Below are 23,982 nucleotides of genomic sequence, written 5' to 3' on the forward strand. Positions count from 1 at the left end.
TCCTTGAACGTCACGTTCACCTCCCCTACCGGTGCTACTGGTTCTTGAATCCTTAAATTTCCCCGTGTCCTCTGTTGAAAACCGCTCTGCCGAGGACGATCTGTCACCTGCGCCTTGCCTTTGCTTTGCATTCTGTCGTCTTCCAGTCGCTTGTACTCCTCAATGCGCCTCATCAACTGCCTCATATCCTCGGGAGGCTTCTTAGTTAATGATTCCCTCAACCCCGACTCCTCAGGCAATCCCATTCTGAAAGTGCTTGCGGCAATCTTCTTGTTCCCTCCGCCAATCTCGTTGTAGAGCTCCCAGTACCAGCTAGCATAATCACGGAGGGTTTCCCCTGCCCTCATCTTCATAGACAGCAGTGCGTCCACCGGTTGCTGTTCTCGGCTGCACGTCACGAAACGGGAACCAAACTCCTGTATAAGCTCGGGGAAACTATGGATGGAGCCCTTACACAAACCGTTGAACCACCTCAGAGCTGTGAGGCCTAGGCTGGAGGGAAAAACTTTACACATCAGAGCGTCATTCTGGGTATGGAGAGACATCATCTGGATGTAGTGGCTGACGTGCTCCATGGGATCCGTTTTCCCACCGTACGAATTGAACGGCGGTCGTGTAAATCTGTCCGGCATTGGTGCTCGCTCAATGTTTGCTGAAAATGGGGACCCGCCTTGCGCAACGCACGGCTCATTGCATCCATGGCCGCATTCCTCGGCCGTCCCTCTGGAGAGCCCGAGCCCCGATTCCCGTACTCCCGTGACCGAGAGCGATGTCGTCTTCGGCGAGATTCTGCTGAATAGGAGCGGTCTCGTCGGCGACGAGACTCCCTCGAGTGTGAACGCTCCCTGCGGCGGTGGGATCCTGATTGATTCGACCCCATCCCGCGTCTCTCTTCCTCAGCATCAGGCCTTCCCCCTCGGTCGTCCTGACCCACTCGGCGGCGCTCATTCCTCGCTTCCAACTCCAGCTCTTGTACTAACCTCCGCAGCCGCTCAAGCTCCTCATCCCTGGCGTCGGGCTGTCTGTGCCGGGAAGCATGGGATGCCGTTCTCCTCGTTTGATAGGACCCTTCTCCAAGACCGGATCGCTCTTCTAGATGCTCGTAAGCCAGATCCTCGCGTCTCTTCTGCCTCCGTTCCCGCAAGGTGGATCCTCGGGAAGATCCTGCCGAGCCGCTCTCTGCGTTACCTCCAGACATCTTCCGGTAAACAAGTCTCAGCGGAACCACTGCTTAGTAGGATTTCCCATAGACGGCGCCAATTGTGCGCGCCCAATACCGAAACTCGTTGGGCTGGGCCTCACTTGGGCTCACAACTTATTTGTATGGTGGGCTTGGATTTCCTACTCTGGGTCATTCTTCTTGCTAAGACTTAACGTCCTCTCTGTTCTTTCCTCGTGGGTCTGGATCACCTTCTCTCTCTGCTCACTCTCTGCATACACTCTTCTTACCGTCCATTCTCCAACCCCTCTCTTCTCAAAACTTCCTGTATTTATAGTCCATAGTTTAGTGGAGAGATCATAATTACTTGCCAACGAGTGCAACCGGCGGTCCACTATTATCGATCGTAAGTGGGTGGTCAGGTAGGAGTGGGAAACTGTGAGGGTGGCGTTGGAACTTGGTTCCCATTTCTACGATAGTTCTCGGCAGCGGTGGCTCTCCGAGGCACGGCCGGGTAGGTACAGCGCGGGGCTTCCCGAGAGTCAAATATCTGTCACTGCCTGGGAAGGTGTAGTCGAGAAACGATGAAGAGGCAAGGCTCGGGCTTGCAGTATGCGTGGCCCGGGGGTGGGCTGCCGTGTAGAAGGGGATTGGCCTCATGGGCCATATACCCAGGCCAAAGTCCAAGGCCCAATATAGGGTACGACGCGAGGGCCATACAGGTTACATTTGGGGAACCTAAGGGGGAGTATAAGTACCTGTTTGAACCTCCTGGTTTCTTCATTTTCGCGCTTACGATTATTGATGCGTATGATTTGAATCTGGTTCAACTTGCACACTACCTGAAGAGTATCGTCATACTTCTGTAAGTCTTCTTCTTCTAGTGACCCCAAATTTTCCTTGGTTCTATCCCTTCTTTTCTTCTTCTGGAATTTTTAGTTGTCTTTGGGGGGATGGGTAAGTTTAAGAAGTTGGTTGAGTCCGACGAGATGATGAACAAATTCATCGTAGACTATGGGATACCCAATAATGTGAGTCTGAAGTACTGTGAAGAAAGGGAGTGGTACATTAGGAGGAGAGAGGGTGAAGTCGTGATTCCGATAGTCACTTTCGTAGAGGGAGGGATGAGAATCCCTATGAGGCCAGTGACTCTCAATTACCTTAAGCATTTTCACCTGGCTCCTACTCAGTGTGCCGTGAATGTATTTAGGATATTAGGGTGTGTAGATACCCTGAATGAGAAAATGGGGCTGAGACTGACTCACCACGATGTGAACTAGTGCTACAACCTTCATCACCTGAGGGGTAAGACGTACTATATGAAGACAAGGGACGATAGGGTTCGTCTCATCCAGTGTCTTCCTGATTCCAATAAGGGGTTGACCCAAGATTTCCTCATAGTGTCGGGGGAGTGGCATAACGGTTTTCATTGCCCAACAGTAGAGGGGGAGCCAGGTAGGGTATCCGAAGTAAAAGACAATCTAGGTTTCAGTATTTTCAAGTTTTATAACTGTATATCTGATTTGGTTGATTAACCATAGGAATTTCACTTTTCTTTTCGCAGATCCGCACGCCTTTGCACGTCATTTCCACCTGGTTAACAAAGCGAATTTGGAACCGTTCTTAGGTCGAACCTTTTCCTGAACGAAACTGATAACCAGGTCAGAGCTGCTCATCAAATCCTCGGATGCGACCCAGCTCAGAAATCATTCCCAGTCCCGAAGCACGTAATTAGAGCTCGTGACCCTCGGCTTACGCAGATTACCGTGGTGGAGGATGGTTTTGCATTTTCCGAGGGGTCTTATATACCTGAAGGCATTCCGTTAGCAGGTCCCTCCTCGTCCCAAAGAGTAACAGTGGCCGAGGAAGGACTATCTAAGAAGGCAAGAGAGGTGGTTGAACTGAGTTCTTCTGAGGACGAATATAGCGTGTTCAACCTAGCTGATCAATCCGAGGATCCCTCTGGTGATTTAGGAGACCCTCATTTGACCGAAGCTGATCTCCGGTCCCTAAGAGTTGGTACTCAGGCTGAGATGGGTTTAAAAAGACAGCCCCAAACCAATCTTCTTGACCTGCTCGAAGGCGGTTCCTAGAAGGGTGTACCGGAAGAGTCGCAGCCCCAACCCCCAGCACCTCCGCCCCAGATTTTAACTGTGCAAACCAGGTCGTCCTCTGCCCCACAGTATCAGACCCTCAGACAGAGTCTCATGACCCGAAAAGGAAGAGACTCTCCAAGGGTAAGGAGCTAATAGATGGGAGCAAATCCCATTCCCCACCCGAGGAGGGTAGATTTCGCAGGCCTCCGAACCAACTGAAGCTCGCAGGCCTCCGAACCAACTGAAGCTCGGTGGTCAACGGAAAGGTAAGAAGGCCATCCAGAAGTCCGAGGCTCAAGCTTGGCTACCTGCTTCCATGCTCCATGATCAGCCCCTGATGGATAACGCGTCGATGCGGGAATCCCAAGGAGCCGAGGGGGCTCTCGTAGCCGAGGCCCTGGAGAAATCTCTTCTTCTTCCCACTGACATGGTCGAGCTAAGAAATATGAGTGGGTTAGAGGTTGTCCTTGACCTTAAGAAATATCTAGGCATGGTGGGTCCTTTGGCACCTATTTACTTTATTCAAATTTTGTCGCTTAGTACCTTCCTTTCTCTTTACGGAGTTTTTTTTTTTGCTTATCTTCTTCTACTATAATTTTTAAGTTGATAAAAATCTTAATTTGATTGCAATCCAAATTCTCCATCTAATCACTTATCTTCTCCTATAATTTTTAAGTTAATAAAATTCTTAATTTAATTACAATCCAAATTCTTCATCTAATGCTTTTAAAAAAAAAATCTTAATTAGAAAATAGCAACGTAGTATAATCTTGTAGTAACCTTTTTTTTTTTTTAGTTGGGAGAAAATCACTCAAGTTTTGGTGTTTTCTCTCATGCTTTCAAGGATAAAAATTAATTTTTCAAGTGAGGTTTCCACTTAAATATGCTTTCAATCATTTTTTTGAATAGATTTTGATTATTAAATTCAAGGTTTTTTCCATTTAATATTACTTGAGCCTTAAATCTCAATATATTATGCAAAATCCTTTGATATATTATTTTAGGTATCTCTTTTTATATTAGTTACATAGTTATCTACCATCTTCCATTCAATTATTTTAGACATATATATGCATTTATAACACCTTTTTGAAAAAAAAAAAAATTATGTGCATTTATAACACCTTAGTTTCACACAATATGCATTCATTATATAACTTAAAATTAAAATATTCATTTATTTTTATTATTTAATTTTATGTAAATTAATAAAAAAAATTGTTTATATATGAATTTTGATTAAGCCATGCCTCGTAAGGGCATATACTAGTGTGTGTGTGTATATATATATAAATTACAACTTACTCACCTGTGGTTTATCTAAAATTTAAGTTGCCTACCTATGGTTTAAAATTTGACACTTTACCTACCTGAGGTTAGCTCAATTAAAATTCCGTAACCCACCTCTGTTAAAAATAGGGTTAAATATGTAATTTAGCTCCACTTTTATGTCTCTCTCCTCCAAAAACACAAACAACATAAAAATACAAGAGAAAATAAGATCAAAAGGTGGTTGGTAACAAATTTTACTCAATGTCTTAGCATTTCAAACATGTATTTACACTCATTGCATCAAATGCATAAATTCAAACAAATACCGTAAAAGAATCATCAGATCTAGCAAACATATGGATTACTTCATCAATTTTTAATTATAAAAATCTTGAACTAAAATCTTTCCAATCAACCTTAAACCCAAGCATCATCAGCACAAAATTCACAACCCAGATTTGCAAAAACCCAGCAACTTGCGCCAACACGGAGGCTCCCTCTTGCATGCATCCCATACTCCCATCGAGTCTGCCAGTAAAGAAACCCTTCGTGAATCCCATCGAGACTCCCGTCTTCGTGTCATTAAATTTATAGTTTGGCAATGTGATTTCTTTGAATTTAATGCAGTTTTTTTTTAAGGCATGGGAAGCGTATTATAGTGGCAAACCTTTGATAGTTGATGACATGTTTAATAGAGTAGAGGTCAACTTGATTAACTCTTTTCAATCTCAATTTCCAACTGAAATTATCATTTTTGTGATGTCTATTGGTCTATGAGGTTTAACAAATTGTTATATGATGACATTTAAAGCTAAGGTGGTATGGTTCGAAATCAATTGTCAAGTATCCTCGTTGTAGTCTTAGGCGGCATTCAACTTACGCAGATGCAGATGTAATTCTCTTTTGAACATTTATTCTTGTTCGTAAATCTTCTCATGTATCCTCTCGCTGTGTGTGTCTTTTCTATCAACTCACAAACTGAATTGCTAGAGATATCAAGGCTCGAGCTTGTTTGTAGGTAGTTACTTGTAATGCAAATTGTAAGACACCAACCACTTTTTGATCTTATTTTATGTTTTTTTTTTATAATGTTTTTTGTGTTTTTGGAAGAGAGAGACATAAAAGTGGAGCAAAATTATATATTTAGCCATGTTTTTAACAGATGTAGGTTACAGAACTTTAATTGAGCTAACCTCAGGCGGGTAAAGTGTCAAATTTCGAATAACAGGTAGGCAACTTAAATTTCGACCAAACCACAGGTGTTTAAGTTGTAATTAGCCCATATATATTTGTCTTTTTCAAGCAGTAAGCTAAGCAACCATCATTTAAAGAATGAAGAAAGAAAAAGAAACATTGAAAGTTTTGATGTGCATAAAAAAGAAAACAAAATAAGTGTATCCGAACCAATGATATGATCTACAATATTATATATAAATATTTTTATTATTTTGTCCAAATGGAAAAACCCCAGATCAAAGGTAGTAAGAACCGTGATGAACTAGTGGCATTGTAACTTTCTATTTTAATCATTTCGTTGACAAGGACATGAACATTGTGCATTCCATGACAATCTCCAGAAGCAAGCTTGGCCTCATGGCGCTTAAGATTGACCTTGAGAAAGCTTTCGATAGACTTGAATGGAGTTTCATCAATTGCGCCCTCATCTGGTTCAACTTCCCAAAAGCGTGGATGGACCTTATCATGTCATGCATCAACTCGCCCAACCTTTCGGTTCTTATAAATGGCGAAAAACTTGACCCTTTCCTCCCTTCAAGGGGCATCCGCCAGGGTGATCCCCTTTCACTGTACATCTTCATCCTTTGCATGGAGTACCTTGTTGACCTCATAAACTCTGAGATCGCTCTTGGAAATTGGATTGGAGTGAAAACCTCTAGAGATGGCCCCTCATTCACGCATCTATTCTTTGCCGATGACTTGATCCTCTTTGCTAAGGCAACCAAGAAGAATAGCATCACCATCAAAAGAGTTCTTGATACCTTCTGCAACTGTTCCAACCAAAAAGTAAACCACAGCAAATCAAAACTCTTCTTTTCGCTCCACACTAGTGCCGAGAATATCATCGCCATTGAAAACGAGTTGGGCATGAACCGTACAAATGAGTTTGGGAGATACCTTGGTGTCCCCATCATCACTAATGGTAGAGACAAGTGAGCCTTTGATTCCATTGTCGACAAGGTTCGTGCTAAGCTTTTTGTTTGGAAAGCTAGATCCTTATCCATGGTGGGTCGCCTCACACTTATCAACTCTGTCACCTCCGCCATGCCCACCCACCTTATGTAGTGCACCATGCTTCCCCATAAAACTTGCACTGAGTTAGATAAAATCAACCGAAACTTCCTTTGGGGTGACTCTACCACAAGGCAAAGAATGCATGCTATTGGCTGGGATGTTGTCACAAAACCAAAACATCTAGGAGGTCTAGGTATATCAAAGAGCATGAGCCAAAATAGGGCCCTCCTGGCCAAAAGATTATGGGAGTTTCGTACTAAAGCTAACACAATCTGGGCCAACACCTTTAGGAAAAAATACCCTAGTACCGGTCATGGTCCTCTTCGAAACCTCATCCAAGGCCCGCTTCACATTCTTGACACCACCATGAAGGTTAAGGATTATTGGGATGCCAACGGAAATTGGAACTTAAATGCTTTATCATTTTCCCTTCCAGACCAGGTCCACGACATTATCCGAGCCACTCCCAGACCTCTTCTCTCCACCTTAAGTGACCTAGCCACGTGGAACCTTTCCCTAAACAGATAGTTCAATCCTCGCATGACCTATCTTCTTGCTGCAAACCTTCCTTTAAACCATAACATCGCCGCCTGGAATTGGCTTTGGAAATCACACACCCTCCCAAGAGTGAAAACTTTCCCATGGCTTGCATGCCATGACCGCCTTCATACAAAAAATCAACTGCTCAAGAGACACGTTATAAATGATAACTCATGCCCTCTCTGTCTCTCATACTCTGAAACTATAATTCATATTCTCAGGGACTGCCCAAGCATTCGTCCCATATGGCATGGCCTTTCAAATAATTCACTCCCACCGGATTTTTTCAATCTTAACCTCATAGAGTGGCTAAAGCACATGTCCACCTTTTCGTTGGTCATCCCATTTCAGCTGAACACTCCTTGGTACACAACCTTCCCTCTTGTCGTGTGGTCCATATGGTCAACCCGTAACAAATACGTCATGGAAGCCCAACTCTTAATGGCCCCCATGGTCATGGAAAGAATAAAAACCCTCTCCTAAGAAATCACTCACACCCTTCCACCCAAAAGATCCAACATGAAAAATAATGTTTTATCCGTTGGTTGGAAACCCCCTTCGTTTGGTTTCTTTAAACTGAATAATGATGGGTCGGCTAGGGGAAACCCGGTTTTGGCCTCGGCAGGTGGTCTGATAAGAGACCATAATGGCATGTGGATCGACAGCTTCTGTAGAAACATTGGTTTTACTTACTCGATGGCTGCTGAACTATAGGGCTTAAGAAATGGTATTAGCCTAGCCAAAAACTTGAACATTAAAAAGCTTCTGATAGAAACTGATGCTCAAACTGTTACAAATGTGCTCAACTCCCATAATGCTTATCCTGACTCTCCACATCCTTATTCGAATATTATTAATGACTGCAGGTCCCTCTTCCAGTGTTTTGAGGAAGCTCGGATTGACCACATTCATTGTGAAGGAATTCATAGTGCTAGCTCTCTTTATTTGCATTCCCATCCCTCCTCATGTATTTTGTATCAGCTTGCAGCTGATGCTTGGGGTATCACATACCTAGACTTTGTAATCCTTAGTTTTGTTTAATGAAATTCCAATTTACCAAAAAAAAAAAAAAAAAAAAAAAAAACTAGCATGCCTAGCTAGTAATTTTTTTAGGTTGAAAAATCCTAGAAACTTATTTTGGTTTCCCCTATATGTCAGTGTCCTTATGAATAATCATAACAATAAAAGAAAAAAATATTAATTAAATAACAATTTATTAAGTTTTAGGATTTATTAACTAGGATATGAATTTTGACTACTCCATCTAAGGATGTCATTTTCTTTATATACCATTCATAGTTGTTGAATTTCAAAATGATTAGAGATTAATAACTATCTCATAAATTGTATTTTTAAATTTCAAGTTTTCTTTTATATAAAAATTATGCATAAAAGAAATCTAAGGGCCTGTTTGGATACAGCTGAAAACTGAAACTGAAAACTGAAAAATACTGTAGCAAAATAATTTTTAAATGTGTGAATAGTACAGTGGGACCCATTTTTAATGAAAAATTTGTTAAAAAGTGAAAATTGTGGGTCCGTGAACAGTAAAAGTTGGGTGAAAAAGTCACATGTTGCGGCTACTGTTCAATGAACAGTAGCCGCAACAGTGTTGCTACAGTAACACTTTGTCTCTGAAAAGCTGGGGACGCGTGAAAAAAAAAAAAGAAAGGGTTGAAAACGTAAACGTGCAACGCCAATGCGCCAGCCAAACGGTCTCTAAGTATCAAATATTAAATAATATTTAAGTGGCATAAAATTTGACATGCATATTAAAAATATAGACACTATGTAATTTAACGACAAGATTTAGAATATGAATTTAAAAATGTTATCAAGTTATGTAATATTGTAAAAATTATAAACCCCCAAATTGACCCAATTCCGTGTCAAGAAACTCGAGAGAGAAATAAAGATAAAAAGTATAAAGAATTTGAGAGAGAGAGAGAGAGAGAGAGAGAGAGAGAGAGAGAGAGAGAGAGAGAGAGAGAGAGAGAGAGAGAGAGGTGTAAGAGAAAACTAAGGTGGATGATGAGTATTGAGACAACACAAAAAAAGATTTTTACCATTTTAGAGGTTGGTATATTTTGTAAATTGTGAAATGTGGTGAGGGCTAAAATGAATAATTTAAAAAAAAAAATTATTAGGGCTAGAATCTTCAGTCCCCCACCCTCTCCCCTCCAAATCTGGGGAAATTAAAAAATAAGGGTTAGGAGGGGTAAGAATTCCCTCCAAACCCTTCTCTCCCTCTAAAAAAACATTCAAACTAGGTTGATTAAATATTCTCTTCCCTTTACTCTCTTCTCACCTCCCTCCATCTAAGCAAGCTATAAAATAATTGAATGAAATATGATATTTTTCTTTTTTATTTTCTATATGTGTGTTTATAATGAAGGTAAAATTGGTATTTCACCTTCATTTTATTAACTTAACATTTTTTTATTAGATATCTATAAGATTTTTGGGTTTTTATTTTATAAATTTTTATTTATTTAAATCAATAAGATTTTTAAGAACGTGGCATCCATATGTTTGATTTATTTATAGGAATCTTATAGAAAGTGTTTATTCCTTCCCAAATATTCTTAGGTTTATATATATATATATATATATATATATATGAATGAAGTTAAGTCAAATCTCCCAATTAAAAAAAAAAAAAAAAAAAAAAAACATTAACACTGTCATGGTTCATAAATTTGTTGGTAAATTCTAGTGTCAAAACATGTTAAAATTGGGTTGTATCAATAGAGTTGTGTTAGGGTTGAGTCTAGCTTAGAAGTTACTCAAAGATGAGAAAGTTTCAATTTGCTTAAAAATGATGAGTTGCTTATATTTTACCCATATCTTTTGCATCATTATTAATTTTTGAGTGATACTTCATTAGAAATCTAGTTAAATAAAATGGTATCAAATAATATTAAAAAATGAGAAAGTTTTTAGTCATAACAAAATCAGAAAATCTTATAACATTTGCTCAATAGGCTTGTTTTGAGTTGTGGTGGGTTTGGGAATTTTTTTTCCTTTTATTTTATTTTGACTTACGGTTGGAAAAATTTCAGCTTGTTATGAAAATATTGTGAGATTTTTATATATTTGTAGAAGAGCTCAAATAAAAATACATCAACTCCAACAATCCATTTTTTAGTTACCACTGAGAAAATTTTATTATAGAAACATTAAGATTACATCAGTAGCGACAAGATGCTATGAATAATGGGGAAAACTTCTAACCAAGAAACTGAAACATGAATGCTTTTGCAAATATTGCAAGATCAATGCTCTAGAATCTTAGGTCAACGAACTTAATAGATGAGTGTAATTTCCATATTCCATGGCATAAGCAACAAAATCTCAAGCAAGTCTAATTGGACATGGTCCTTGTTATTCAACTTAGGCCTAATTTCCCAAACACCAGAGGATCCAAGCGATGGCATAAATAAAAACTTCAATATCAGGCTCATGAAGACGGTTCAACAAGTTATTTACCAATCATTGTGGACAACTGAAGCACCAGTCCTCCAAGGCGACAATTCAAAAGAGCAAGTGTGACCGTTTCAGGCCCCCGTCATTCACAGTTTGGGTTTGAGAGTATATATTGTCCAATTTACCAAATTACATTAAGTTTTTGTTACTAACCCACTCACTCCACAATTTTCTCCAAAATTGCTCAACATTGTTGATACTTTGATCATTGCAGGGCAGGGACTAACACACGAAATGGAGCTACAAAGACCTCGGCTCCACCCCCTTGTGCCACTTAAAGAGGCAAAATCTACCGAGAATGTGCTGAGTGGTTCATGTTGGCCTTCTTTGTTTCTAATCCTTCTCAGCTTTTAAAAGGGATAATCAATTTCAAAACACACCCCTCTCCCATCCCACATTCCTTCCTCTCTTCTCCATTTTTTAAATTCACTATTTATAATGGATTTGAGACAATTGAACCATAGATATTTTTGTTGAAAGTGTAATGCTATGTGCACAATAAAGTTACTCTCCCATGATACTCCGGAGCTTGCAGTTAATTGATGGTTGATTTTTCTATTTGTCTAGCCTATATAATGGCTAAAAATGTTGCAATATTCAAATGATGAAGTCTCTGTGTAAATCCATGCGTCTGACAAGCCTTAAGAAATATTGGAGTTACTGAAAAGAAAAAGAAACTTTGATCATGTCATGCTTTAGTCTTGCCTTACCACACTTCTGAAGATTCCCAATAATGGTGCTCACTTGGTTTCCTTGGCACAAGAGGACAACAATGTTGAGGTCTAGGCCCTTGAACTGAAAGCTTCTGAACTCTATGTATTCTCCTCTTGATTCCCCAAAAATTCAAGTCATAAAGCTCCTACACTATTCCACTACATGATTCAAAGTGTTCCTTTTAGCCTTTTGTCATTTCAAAGTCAGAAATTCTTCTGAACTTATGCTTATGCCAAAGCCTCAATTGTTGGAGATTCCAAATCAAATACTGTTCACGGACATCACTTTTTTTATCCACCAATATTAACTTGTAATCTAAGATTTGTTGTGAAATTGTTATGGATGTAGTAGCTTTACTCTGTCAAAGTCACCAAGTGGTGCCAATTGACTACAAGGTGATGTAGATGATTATTGGAGAGAGAGAGAGAGAGAGAGGTACAATATAACTTCATGAGCTAACTTCATAATTGTACACCTTTCCACCCAATGAAGTCTAATTCCATATTGTTAGACTACTTTAATCACAATTAATCTCTATATAGGGCCAATGGAATCCTCTGTTAAACTGGAAAGTACATCATGTCACACCAAACAAAGAAAAGGTAGAGAGAAACAGCTTCTATGCAAGATTTGTAAGAGAGATTTTTCACTATATCAAAACAGAAAATAAAACATTATTTTCCATCGACTTGACTGCCCTCATGTAAGCTTATTTAATGATGAAAGCAGCTGATCCACAAAACATTATCCTGTCACCTAAGACCTTATGAAAAGTTAAATATTGTCAACAGTTAAAATTCTGCCGATTTTGATAAAGACAGTAAAATTCTCTCATTTCAGTAAGGACAGTATTGATGGGAAGTGGATTTAACTTCTCCATGTTCTCCTAAATCAAATTCATGGATGAGATCTAGAGGAAGAAAAATGATTGTTAAAAGTCACCGCTGATGAGAAAATGCTATCTCCGACTCCTTTTGGGCCTTAATCTTTTGAAAGCCATAAACGTGACAGCAGCAGATAGAGAGTACCTGAGCAAATAAAACATGACATCAGAAAAGGTAATGTAGTATGTCCCAGAATTTCTTAACCTTGCGAGAGAATTTATCTTATAATTCTGTTGGCCTGTTGCTTGTGGAAATATGTGTGGATTTCCTATCTTCAACATATTATATAACTAAGTAAACAACTAGTATGTAGAAGAGTGCAATAACATGCTAAAATACATTTTGGGATTTGTGCCTCCCACATCTACCAAACCCCACAAGCATGTTTTTCTTTCATTGATGTACAGTGATCAAAACATTTTGATAGTTTGATTAACAGAAACGATGTTTGAAGTAACAGTAGCTTCCGCTTTACATAAAGATGTTCCCATAGAACTTAAAACAAATATCTAAATTATGCCTTATTCAAATAATTACATGAAATTTTTGAATCATCTGTGGCTTTGAGAAGTTTATGGTAAGTTTTCATTATATGTTAAAATTAACGAATCAAATTAATTTGATTATTTCCCAATTGACCAGGGAGATATCATAGTGGCACTGCCGGCCTATATATAGGTCCACAAAATGGTAAACAAACATGACAATTGGAAGATGAACTCCTTCCATTCTTGGAATAATCATGAACAATATAAACTGAGATCAAGGCATAAATGAATAAAGAATGATTATGAATGCAGTAACAGCAAACCAGTCTTTTCAGAAGAGGATTGCAAGTGCATCCAAAATTTGGAGTATCTAAAGATGCAAAAGCATACCATGTGAATGTATAATTAAGATGGTCCTGTGGCATTACTGAGCTGCGAATCAAGGTATTAGCATCTTTTGGAATCGGGTATGGGTTACTTGCATTGACATTTTCGTTTACGTCTTCAATGTAGATAGTATTCTCAGGAAGTCCAGCAGCACGAGCCAATGCAGGAACATCAACATAGAACCACTGACAGGAGCTTGGATCATTTGCTGGAACAAATATGCTAGGCTTCTCACTCCTACGAACTACTCCAACAACTTCTGAAGGAATGACAGCAGGGGCACTGATCTGTAAGTTGCAAAAATTTAGATTGTATCTTTGATATGCCCCACCTGAACAAGGCATCAAGTAACTACAAAACAAACCTCAATATTTTTGGGCTTCTTAGACCAAATCCTCCACCAAGAGCTGCTTTCACTAACTTTGACAGATGGGGTTGCTGTACTGGAAGGAAGTTCGCTGGATTGTAAATCTTCCAAAGACTTTTCTTTCCAACTACGAGGAACCCATCCACTGTTAACCAATATTGGCGACTGCATGCTGGAAGAAAAATATTCAATATACTTTTAGCTAATATAACAAACCATCAATCAGTCAAGACAATACAACCTTTTTTTTAAGATATGAAGGAGAGGATAAAACCTTGAGAATTTTTCTCTCCAAGACAGTAGAAACCTACTTTAATTTTTTATGGTACAAAACAGCACTTGTTGAGAAAACTCCCAAATCTAGGATAAAATCTAAGCCAACAAGTCATTTCAAATTGTTTGAGCCAATATTTGGCACATCATTAAAATCAAAGAGCCCTTGTAACTGGATTGTTTTGATCACCTGTGGGAACAAATATCACTATGATAGGTGCATCTAACATATGTTCAATGTCCAGAAATATTTTACTACCTCCGTCCCATATATTTTTTATATGTTCAATGTCAATGGAAAAAGACCACTTCATGAGAAAAGATCACAAAGAAGCAAAGACGTACAAAGAAAAGGGAAAAAAAGAAGAAGAAGGGAAATTACACTTTGCTCACTTGTAGCTTCAAAAATGGTACTTTACCCACCTGTAATCCTATCTGTTAACAGTCCGTTACCCACCTGAGGCTTTGCCATTACTCTAACACAATTTAACTTAAAAAAATTTTAGAAAGTGAATCAAACACACTAAAACCAAGAGAAAGAAACCAGATGCCACACTCTTCACTCTCTCTTGTCGGATTCAGCCACTCCATGAAGATCATCAAGTGAAATTTCCATAATCACTTTCGATTACCATTTCGATCAAAACCCCTATGACAGAGTTTGAGGAATACCCCTCTGGAGTGAAGTTCCAAGTACGTTCACTAACCTAGGGATTTTAATTTTTTTTTTTTTTTTAAATTGCAGAAATTGATGGTAATTCTCCATGTTGTTTCTATTGCCAGGAGCCTTGTAGCTAGCTTAGTGATGCAGCCACCCTCTATCCTTAGGACTGACAACCAGCCAGCCAACCTTCTGACCTCTTAGAACTGCCAGCAGCCCCTTATTTTGACTTCTAATATCTGCCATGTATCCTCTTTAATTACAGCTTTGACTTATGTAACTATTGACTACTTTATTTCCTAATAGTTAAAGATTATAAATAGGCTAGCTATGTAAGAGTACAATCAGTTTTTTATGTGAATTTAACTTAATTTCAGACCTGGACAGAAACTTTGTTTCTCCAGTTTCTCTGTAATTCCAGCTTTAATTCTTAATTTTAATGCAATTCTAGTTCAAGTTCTCCATCAATTGATTTTGATTTCCATCACTTAGTGGCATAGCTTGCTCTCCTTTGTTAGGAGAACCACGGTACAAATCCCTCATCTTCTATTGTATTGTCAAATCATTAAATAAAAAAAGTACAATGTTAATTATTTATTTATTCCATGAAAAACTTCGGACATAAGATGTGAGAAATTATTGTAAAGAAAAGGATTATAACTCAAACATAGTTTAAACATAGACAATCCCCCTCTAACAAATTAATTGGTTAACACATTGCAAAAGAAAAAGAATACAACTCAAGCATAGTTTAAATACAGAAAATCCCTCTCTAACAAATTAACTTAGTTGGATAACACACTTCAAAGAAAGAGAGCAAGTATGATAAATTGTAGTGAGTTACGTTACAATGACTAATGAAGCTAATAAACTCCTGCTGCATATACCTCTCAGTGTTGTTGGGGATGGGCAAAAGGGGTGTGATTACATAGTAGCCGTTTTCAGTCACTCCTGAAATGCTTCTTGAACGTGGGCCCACATAGACTGATCTTTTCTCATCAAAAACTCCTTTGCATCTAACCCTCCTGAATTCCAGAGAATCCAATTTTCCATTTGATGGAGATACATTGTTAAGCATTAGAGGTTCCGTTTCCAACCTATTCTGTCTATATTCCAGCATTTTTATCTGCAACATATAAAACATTGTCAAACATAATAGTCCACTTAACTCAAATGAACTCAGTCTTTGACTCAAAGCTTTTGGTGGTTTTGTTAACCAAATCTCATGGATACAGATATGGTCACAAACATAAATTTGACACAATAAGAACGAGCCAACCCATCATATTGTCCAAAAAATCAAAAAGTATTGTTTGTTGCAAAGACACACATAAGCTCAGAAGCATATAGGCAATGTGCAAGGTCAAAAGGTGAAAGGCAGGGTGAAGCTTCCTAATATTAGGCATAAGTATCATAATCTGCTGAAGCATTAGTCATTCTTTCTCTGATATACTAAATTTTTTGGATTTACGTACTTTCATATGACTTTTGACAGCCCTTGTACTCTGCCTGTGAACTGTGGCTGTGTTGCACTTATATTTCTTTGAATAAAATTGACGTTTACTGATAAAAAATATAATAATAATAAAGAATAAATATATATATATATATATATAATTTTAAGTCTATATATATCAATGCTTCTACCAACCACTCTTAAGGATCCATAAGAATTGTTCCTGTTGTCACTCCTTATTTCCTATTTTTCTATTTCTGTTCTGCATCAAAATTCATATGGTAATGCTTTAAATTTTTCTTGAAACATCTTATGCTATCTATTTTCATCCTACCAAGCATTCACAAGACTTCTAAATATATATTTTACTGAACATTAAGTAAATAATTCACGTTACATATTGCTGCCTCTGCAAATATTTACCAAACAATGTTTTAGTGGAAATGTCAGAGAAACTCTTTTTTTGATAGTTAAAATAATTTTATTTTAAACAAGAGAAAGAATATATAATACAAGATTTCTCCACAATGTAAACCACAAACTCAACCGCAAGCTATTTAAAACTCTAAGAAGGAACAGGATTGGTCCTTGGAAATTGCCTAAGAGAACCATCGCATCTTAGCAAGGATTGTTTGACATCAGGTGTTGGGCACTTGACACAAACAAACGTTATACTGTTTCACTCTTGCCAAATTGTCCAGAAGACACATAATGTGACGTCATCCCATGCTTTATATATTTGTTGAAGTTGAAATCCCCTTGGCAACAACTTAGTAATTGAACTATGTTCCTCTGCATGATCCAAGATACTCCAATTATTGAAAATACAACTAACCATGTATCTGTTTCCCTCTTGCCAAATTGTCTAGAAGACACATAATGTGACAGCATTCCAAGCTTTAGATATTTGTTGAAGTAGAAATCTCCTTGTCAACAGCTTAGTAATTGAACTATGTTCCTCTGCATGATCCATGATACTCCAAACATTGAAAATACAATTGACCAAATATCTCTTGCCACTATACAACAGAGTAAAAGGTGATCAATGGATTCCTGTTCTTACACATGCAACACCAATCAATAATCAACATCATGGTTTTGAAGATGATCAACCATTACGATTTTATCCAATGCCACAGCTCATGCAAAAGAATGAAATATTTGAAGGCACCTTAACGCAACAAATGCTTCTCCAAGAAAAATTAATCCCTATAGAACCCCTTAAGACACCACAGAAAGATCTTTGCAGCAACTCCTTCACAACATCTTTTGCAAAGCTACAGCATTATCAAACTGGCTCAAAATTTGATAAAAACAAAAGTGCTGACTTCTAGTTTTAGGAACCAGAGAGGGTTGCTTTTTTCATTAACAGCAGCCTTGGGGAAAATTTACTAGAGCATCTTGCCATCTTCTACATCCAAGGCTGAAGGTATAAGTAAAATGTTAGCATTTATTTGCTCCTATATATGTATGTAAGAACAGTGTGTGTACTAACAAAATGTTAGTACTTATTTCTTTCTTCTTCTTTTTAAAATAAATTTTTTGACAAAGTAAATTGAGAGAAAAAACTTACGTAGCCATGTCATGTGTATTGATCAGGCATCTGGCATTTAAATTTACGTATTTGAAAGAAAAAAAATCATGAATCTGCAACATTTCACCAACTGCTGTGTATCAGTGTATGTCCAACACATTTCTGACAATTTGTAAATATGGAAAACCAAAAAAATCCAAAATTTTTTAAAATGAAAAAGGAAAACAAGCACCACATAACATACATACTAATGGGCAGGAGAAAAAAAATATTAATAGAAAAGACTACAGATATTTTTTTTTTTTTTTGATGATGGGTCCTTTAGACACATCCCTCGGGACTAAACCTCGGATACACGATCCAACCTGTCAGAACCGTCCATCAGGTAATCCAAGAGAATTGAACCTGGGATGTCTGGGTCTACAAATTTGGAAAGGGGAAATAGAGAGATAGAGAATGTATTAGAATTACCTTGTCCTGCCTTCTTAAAATCTGCCTAGTGCCAGGCCAAAAGTGAAAGCTCCAGGAAGGAATAGCAACCATTTAGACAATCTGGACCTAGAACTTTCATTCCCTATATAAAAACCACAAAACAAAACAAAACAAATAAGTAAGCCTTCAATTAATAAAACAACTCTAAACCCAAGAAGAAAACACAGCTACATGGACAATATACATACCGTGATCTTGGGATTGGGTTTCAGGTATATACTACTACTACTACTACAGAAGCAAGAAGATAGTTTCTGTGGCTGTGTTGGTAGTGGGACCCACTTCCTCTTAAGGGTTCCACCATTTCTACTGAGCTCACAAAGCTTTCCGGAAATGGCCATCTGCAACTTGATCTCATTTCATTTCTCCACTTCACTCCCTCTCCTCTCTTCTCTTCTCTTCTTTCTGAGAGGGTTTATGGAGGGCTTTCCTTGGACTCATCACTCAGCATATTTAATGGGCATTACCGGGTCGGATCATAGTTAACAGAAAGCCCATATTTGTCATAAATGGGCCTGCCTCTGAAGCTCATATAATATAGGGACTAAAAAAATATAGTAGTTTAGGTTAAGGTATATATTATATAGCGGAGCAGAGGCGCCTCTCATCTCACGGGTCATTCATAGATGTTTCTGAAGATATGATTAAAAAAAAAAAAAAGATGTTGCTGAAGACTTATTCATGTGCTTCTTTGTGTGTCTGAGATTGAGTTTTAGACTAGTAGTAGATGTATATGAATATGATGATTCTTATTTTTTGTTTTTTTTTTAAAAGGCAATTAGTTAGCATAGGCATAGCTGATGCGCTTGAAATGGATAGCGTATACAGCCCTTTACGTTGCCGAAATGGAGAGGAGCAGATTATGCTTGCACTTGCTGTGATTTCATTTCTCTACGCGGCTTCTGCATTCAGATGCTCCTACATTTCTTTCTCTTTTTCTTATTTCTCACAATATATTTTAATGTTTATATAACTTAGCAATTAGGGCCCCCTGTTGTTTTCTTTTGATTGGTTTTTGGTCTTCCTTTTTTTTTTCTCCCCTTAATTTGGAAAATTTTGCCAAGAGGCTAACCGGCCATTATTAAAGAACTGGGTTGCATACGTTCAAACTTTGTTTTGTCACAGACTCACAAACAGAGAGAGAGAGAGAGAGAGAGAGAGAGAGAGATGCATAATTATACACTGCAATTGAGTAATAGTTGGGACTTGTGATCCACCATTGCCTTACCATTAACAAAAGGACAATTAAGCTTTAAGTTATATAGAAGGAGAAGACTTATATTATAGTCTAGTTTTTACATAGAGAGTTACACTCAAAAGACTATGAAAGAAGATGATTACTAGTAAAAGTAGATAACTAACAAAGAAGATTGGAACTAGCACTTGAGAAGGTGTCCTAAACCTTTTTTTTTTTTTTTTTTTTGAAAAGGTGTCCTAAACTTTTTTTTTTTTTTTTTTTTTTTAATAAATAAAACAAGAGCTTGCGTTTTGCTAGGGTCCACCAAGCTTTTCCATCCATTAAGATATTTTTCATCCAATGGAAGTGAAGATATAGTTTTTGGCTGTTCTCAATATAACCTAGGGCCTATATTTATTTCTACAAGATCTTTATCTTTTGTGATTTGCTCTATAGTTTACGTGTAGCTAATTGGTATTCAAGTAACAAAGTAATCTTTTACCATAAACTTTTCGAAAATTGATTCCTTGACTCTTTTGTTTTATCACACAAATTAATTAAGCTTTGAGTAATAGTTGGGACTTGTGATCCACCATTATTAGCGACCATTGCCTTACGCCCTTACCATTCACAAAAGGACACCTAAGCTTTAAGTTATATAGAAGAAGAAGACTTATATTATAGTCTAGTTTTTATGTAGAGTTACACTCAAAAGCCAATAGAAGAAGATGATTAATAGTACATAGGTGTCCTAACTCCTAACTTTTTTTAAATTAGTTTTTTTATAATTAATTTGTACCAGGCTTCTAGCATGCGTATCACATGATTCCATCGATTAAGATATTCTTCCTCCAATAGAGGCGAAGATATATAGTTTTTGGCTATTCTCAATATAACTTAGGGCCTCTATATTATCTACAAGATCTTTATCTTTTCGAAAATTGATTCCTTGATTAATTTGTTTTATCATACAAATTAATTAAGCTTTGTAATAAAGTTGTGATTATGGAAACGAAATCATGAATTGATGTGCATAACAATAGTACAAACTCACATAACACAAATAATACTACCGCCAAAATCATCATATACCACTATTTAGCATAATATTTAGTAATATACTACTGTTTGTGAAATATTTAGCAATTTATTATATTTTTGAAACTCAAGTTTGCCGTGTATTTCGAGTTTTTGAAAAAATAGCCTTCAAATTTGTAATGCTATTTTTTATGGAACTCGAGTTACATAAAAAAATGGTGATTATTTTTCATGGAACTCAAGTTACATGACAAATTCAAGTTTCACAAACTAAAATTTTAAAAAAGTGATTGATCTCTCATTATTTCATAAAAAGTGGTAAATCTATACATATTTTACCAAGAGTGTGGCTTTTGTTGAGTGTGACACTAAACCTGCTACGATCATGATCCCTGTCGCAATAAATTTAGTACGCTAGAGACAATGTACAGAAGCTGCACCCTCTTGCCAAATGATAGTGCTTGGCCATTTTCGCTATAAAAATCTACTTGCAAGCCTTGGAATCATCCTCTAGCGTTAGGTTCCATGCAGCACATTTCCATGCAGCACCTTTTGTTTCCTAAACAAGAGGCAAGACTCCTCTTACCCTCCTCCCCGCCAAAAAACACAAGTATTTGGAAAGAATGGGCGTTAGGTTCAAACCCAGAGGCCATCTATCTTCTTCACTCTCAATTGACAACTTCCTTAAATCCCACAAAAACCTCTCTAAAACCCCACCAAAACTCTGGCTCGATACCCAACACGACCCTACAGAGATAGACTATCAAGGCCTCCCCATCTTGAAGCTTAGCCATCCCATCTTGCAAGCCTTGGAATCATCCTCTAGCGTTAGGCATTTCAGCCAAGTCCACACTCAGCTAATTATCTCTGCTCTCTTCCAACACTCTCTCGTCGCTAGCCGAGTTGTGAAGAAGCTCTGCTCTTCTTCTCTCACTCTTTCGCATGCTGTTTACGTATTCGATTGTCTTGATGAACCTGATGCTTTTATGTGTAACACTATTATAAGAAGCTATGTGAATTTTAACGACCCGTTTAGTGCTTTACGGTTTTACTATGGAAGAATGGTAGGGAAATGGGTTTTGCCGAATCATTATACTTTTCCGATTTTGATCAAGGTGTGCGCGGAGATTGGGTCGTTGATAGAAGGGGAAAAGGCTCATGCTCGTGTGGTACAATTTGGGTTTGAGTCAGATTTGTTTGTACGGAACTCATTGATTCACATGTACTCGGTTTGTGGGAGGATTTGGGATGCTCGGATGGTGTTTGATGCGGGGCCTGACTGGGACTTGGTGAGTTGGAATACAATGATTGATGGGTATGTGAAGAATGGGGAAGTTGGTGTTGCGCGTGAGCTTTTTGATGAGATGTGTGAGAGAGATGTTTTTAGTTGGAATTCTATGATTTCGGGGTATGTTGGGATTGGGGATATGGAGGCAGCAAAAGGGTTGTTTGAGAGAATGAAAATTAGAGATGTTGTCTCTTGGAATTGTATGATTGATGGGTATGCTAGGATTGGGAATGTTTTGGTGGCTCGTGATTATTTTAATCAGATGCCTTTGCGAAATGTGGTTTCTTGGAATATGATGTTGGCACTTTATGTGCGGAGTAAGGATTACAGTGAATGCTTGAGCTTGTTTGACAGTATGATAGAAGATGGAGAGGCTAAGCCAAATGAGGCTACTCTTGTGAGTGTCCTTACTGCATGTGCGAACTTGGGGAGTCTTGAGAGAGGCAAATGGGTTCATTCTTGTCTGAAAAATAGTGGGATCAAACCTGATGTGTTACTTTCAACAGCTCTTTTGACAATGTATGCAAAATGTGGGGATATGGATTTGGCTAGAGATGTTTTTGATGAGATGCCCATCAGAAGTGTTGTGTCATGGAATTCTATGATCATGGGATATGGTATTCATGGGAATGCAGAAAAGGCCATAGAAGTATTTATGGAGATGATGAAGAGAGGACCAATGCCAAATGATGCTACTTTTGTCTGTGTCTTATCTGCATGTACTCATGCAGGAATGGTTTTGGAGGGTTGGTGGTGCTTTGATTTAATGTGTCGAGTTTACAAGATTGAACCAAAGGTAGAACACTATGGTTGCATGGTTGATCTCCTTGCCCGGGCTGGTTTGATGAAAGATTCAGAGGAGCTTATAAGTAAGATGCCAATGGAGTCCGGAGCTGCCTTATGGGGAGCTCTACTTTCTGCTTGTAGGACCCACTCAAATTCAGAGCTAGGAGAGATTGTAGCCAAGCGACTAATTGAGTTGGAACCTAGGGATATTGGGCCCTATGTGCTGTTATCAAATATATACGCTGCAGAAGGAAAATGGAATGATGTAGAGCATGTGAGAAAGCTGATGAAGGAAAAGGGGTTACAAAAAGCAGCTGGGTCTAGCTTAGTTCAATTTGGGGAGTTTAAATCCGAATCTTTTGTGGGAAATGATTCAGTCCATAGGAAAAGCATGGTGTACTCAATGTTGAGTGAGATGGGTGCTCAGATGAAACTGTCTTGTGGAGATTCTAATATGGCATCAAAATTGGGAGCTTAAAGAAGATTAAAAGACATTAAGAAGAATTTATGATGGTTAATTATTGAAGCGGATGTGTACATATATGATTAAACTGCTGCAAATGGATCTACGTAACATGTCAAAGAATGATGACTCTAAAAAGAGGAGATGCTGGGAAGGAACAAATGTACCATAGGCCCTTCTATTAAGCAATTATGGGATTCGTACAGGGCATTGCGGCTGAATAATTATTATCTACAGTTGGATACTGTTGGTAATAAGGACATGGCATTGTACAGTTAAAGAGGTTTAGTCCACATTTCAGATTCAACTTTACTTCTGTATTCAGCATAATCCTGCTAAGTAATCAATGGCAGTGTTTTATTGCTCCGATATGTTGTATTAAGCATTAATCTTGTAGAATAAGTTTTGTTGAAATTCTCTGATCTACACAGATGACGTTACTGTGTATGGATTTATCATTTTTTGTTTTTTTAATTTTTAATTTTTTTTTTGTGATTTTTAACTTTTGCATTAACAAGATTAAATATTGTAATGCTTATAAAAAAGAACATAACTTTCAGTTCTTGTAAACTTGGCCATTCTAAGTTCTTCCCCTCAGTTTATTTTTATGTTTTGTTTTAGGCTAAGCAATTGATTTGAAGAAAGAGAGGAGTATATGAGGCCTGTTAGGCGTAAAACTCAAGCCCACCCGAGAATCCCCAGGGTAGATACATTTTTTTTGGGTAAGTAATCTGAGGAAGGCCAGGAGTAGATGAAGCCCAATAAGCATAAGCCATAAGCTCGGTTTCCCTTCTTCTGTATTAACCTTTAGATTTTGCTCTTGAATAGCATCAGCAAATTGACATAACTGGTATATTCTTTATATTATTACTATTAAACTTATTATTTTTCTCTTTATTTTGTGAGGAGAGAGTAGACAGGTCGAAGTGACAGAGGGATGGGGGTAGGTGCCGATCGATCCACAAGCCCATTGGCTTACTAGTGAAGACTTTGAACTTTCAAAAGGAAACTATGTAAATTAGAAATAATGTCTCTACTCACAATGATTGTACACTATTTTTTTCAAGGTTCCGTAAGTCATTGTGCTTGCACCATACGTCTATGGCATTGGAATAAAAATAATTGCTGCTTGGAATAACAATAATTACACGCAGGGGATGTTGGTAAATAC

The 23,982-nt window shown here is 37.9% G+C and overlaps 3 protein-coding genes across 7 annotated transcripts; 1 reads left to right on the top strand and 2 right to left on the bottom strand.

Annotated features, from left to right (window-relative positions):
- Positions 1–544: 544 nt before the first annotated feature.
- On the bottom strand, positions 545–1,198 carry LOC136067131 (uncharacterized). Its single transcript, XM_065772485.1, has one exon. It carries the CDS (start codon positions 1,196–1,198, stop codon positions 545–547), a length of 654 nt encoding a protein of 217 aa, XP_065628557.1.
- A 10,948-nt stretch (positions 1,199–12,146) lies between these two features.
- On the bottom strand, positions 12,147–18,625 carry LOC112003026 (surfeit locus protein 1-like). Of its 5 annotated transcripts, none has more exons than XM_065772465.1 (7): positions 18,039–18,142; positions 17,607–17,697; positions 16,869–17,456; positions 15,465–15,703; positions 13,641–13,815; positions 13,280–13,563; positions 12,147–12,545 (listed from the first exon to the last, which is right to left on the bottom strand). In XM_065772465.1, exons 3-7 carry the CDS (start codon positions 16,869–16,871, stop codon positions 12,476–12,478), a joined length of 771 nt encoding a protein of 256 aa, XP_065628537.1. In that variant the 5' UTR covers positions 16,872–17,456; positions 17,607–17,697; positions 18,039–18,142; the 3' UTR covers positions 12,147–12,475. The 5 variants fall into 5 exon arrangements, with proteins under 5 accessions (XP_065628537.1, XP_065628538.1, XP_065628536.1 ...); XM_065772466.1 differs by having other exon boundaries at positions 17,607–17,680; positions 18,039–18,138; XM_065772464.1 differs by lacking the exons at positions 16,869–17,456; positions 17,607–17,697 and adding an exon at positions 18,248–18,625 and having other exon boundaries at positions 18,039–18,141.
- Positions 18,626–20,666: 2,041 nt separating this feature from the next.
- Positions 20,667–23,285, top strand: LOC112003032 (pentatricopeptide repeat-containing protein At4g18840-like). The gene has a single exon (XM_024035203.2). The coding sequence runs from the start codon at positions 20,898–20,900 to the stop codon at positions 22,824–22,826; it is 1,929 nt and encodes a 642-aa protein (XP_023890971.1). The 5' UTR covers positions 20,667–20,897; the 3' UTR covers positions 22,827–23,285.
- Positions 23,286–23,982: the final 697 nt, after the last annotated feature.

The sequence above is a fragment of the Quercus suber genome, unplaced genomic scaffold (genome assembly GCF_002906115.3).
Source record: "Quercus suber isolate HL8 unplaced genomic scaffold, Cork oak 2.0 scaffold_59, whole genome shotgun sequence".
Taxonomy (NCBI): domain Eukaryota; kingdom Viridiplantae; phylum Streptophyta; class Magnoliopsida; order Fagales; family Fagaceae; genus Quercus; species Quercus suber.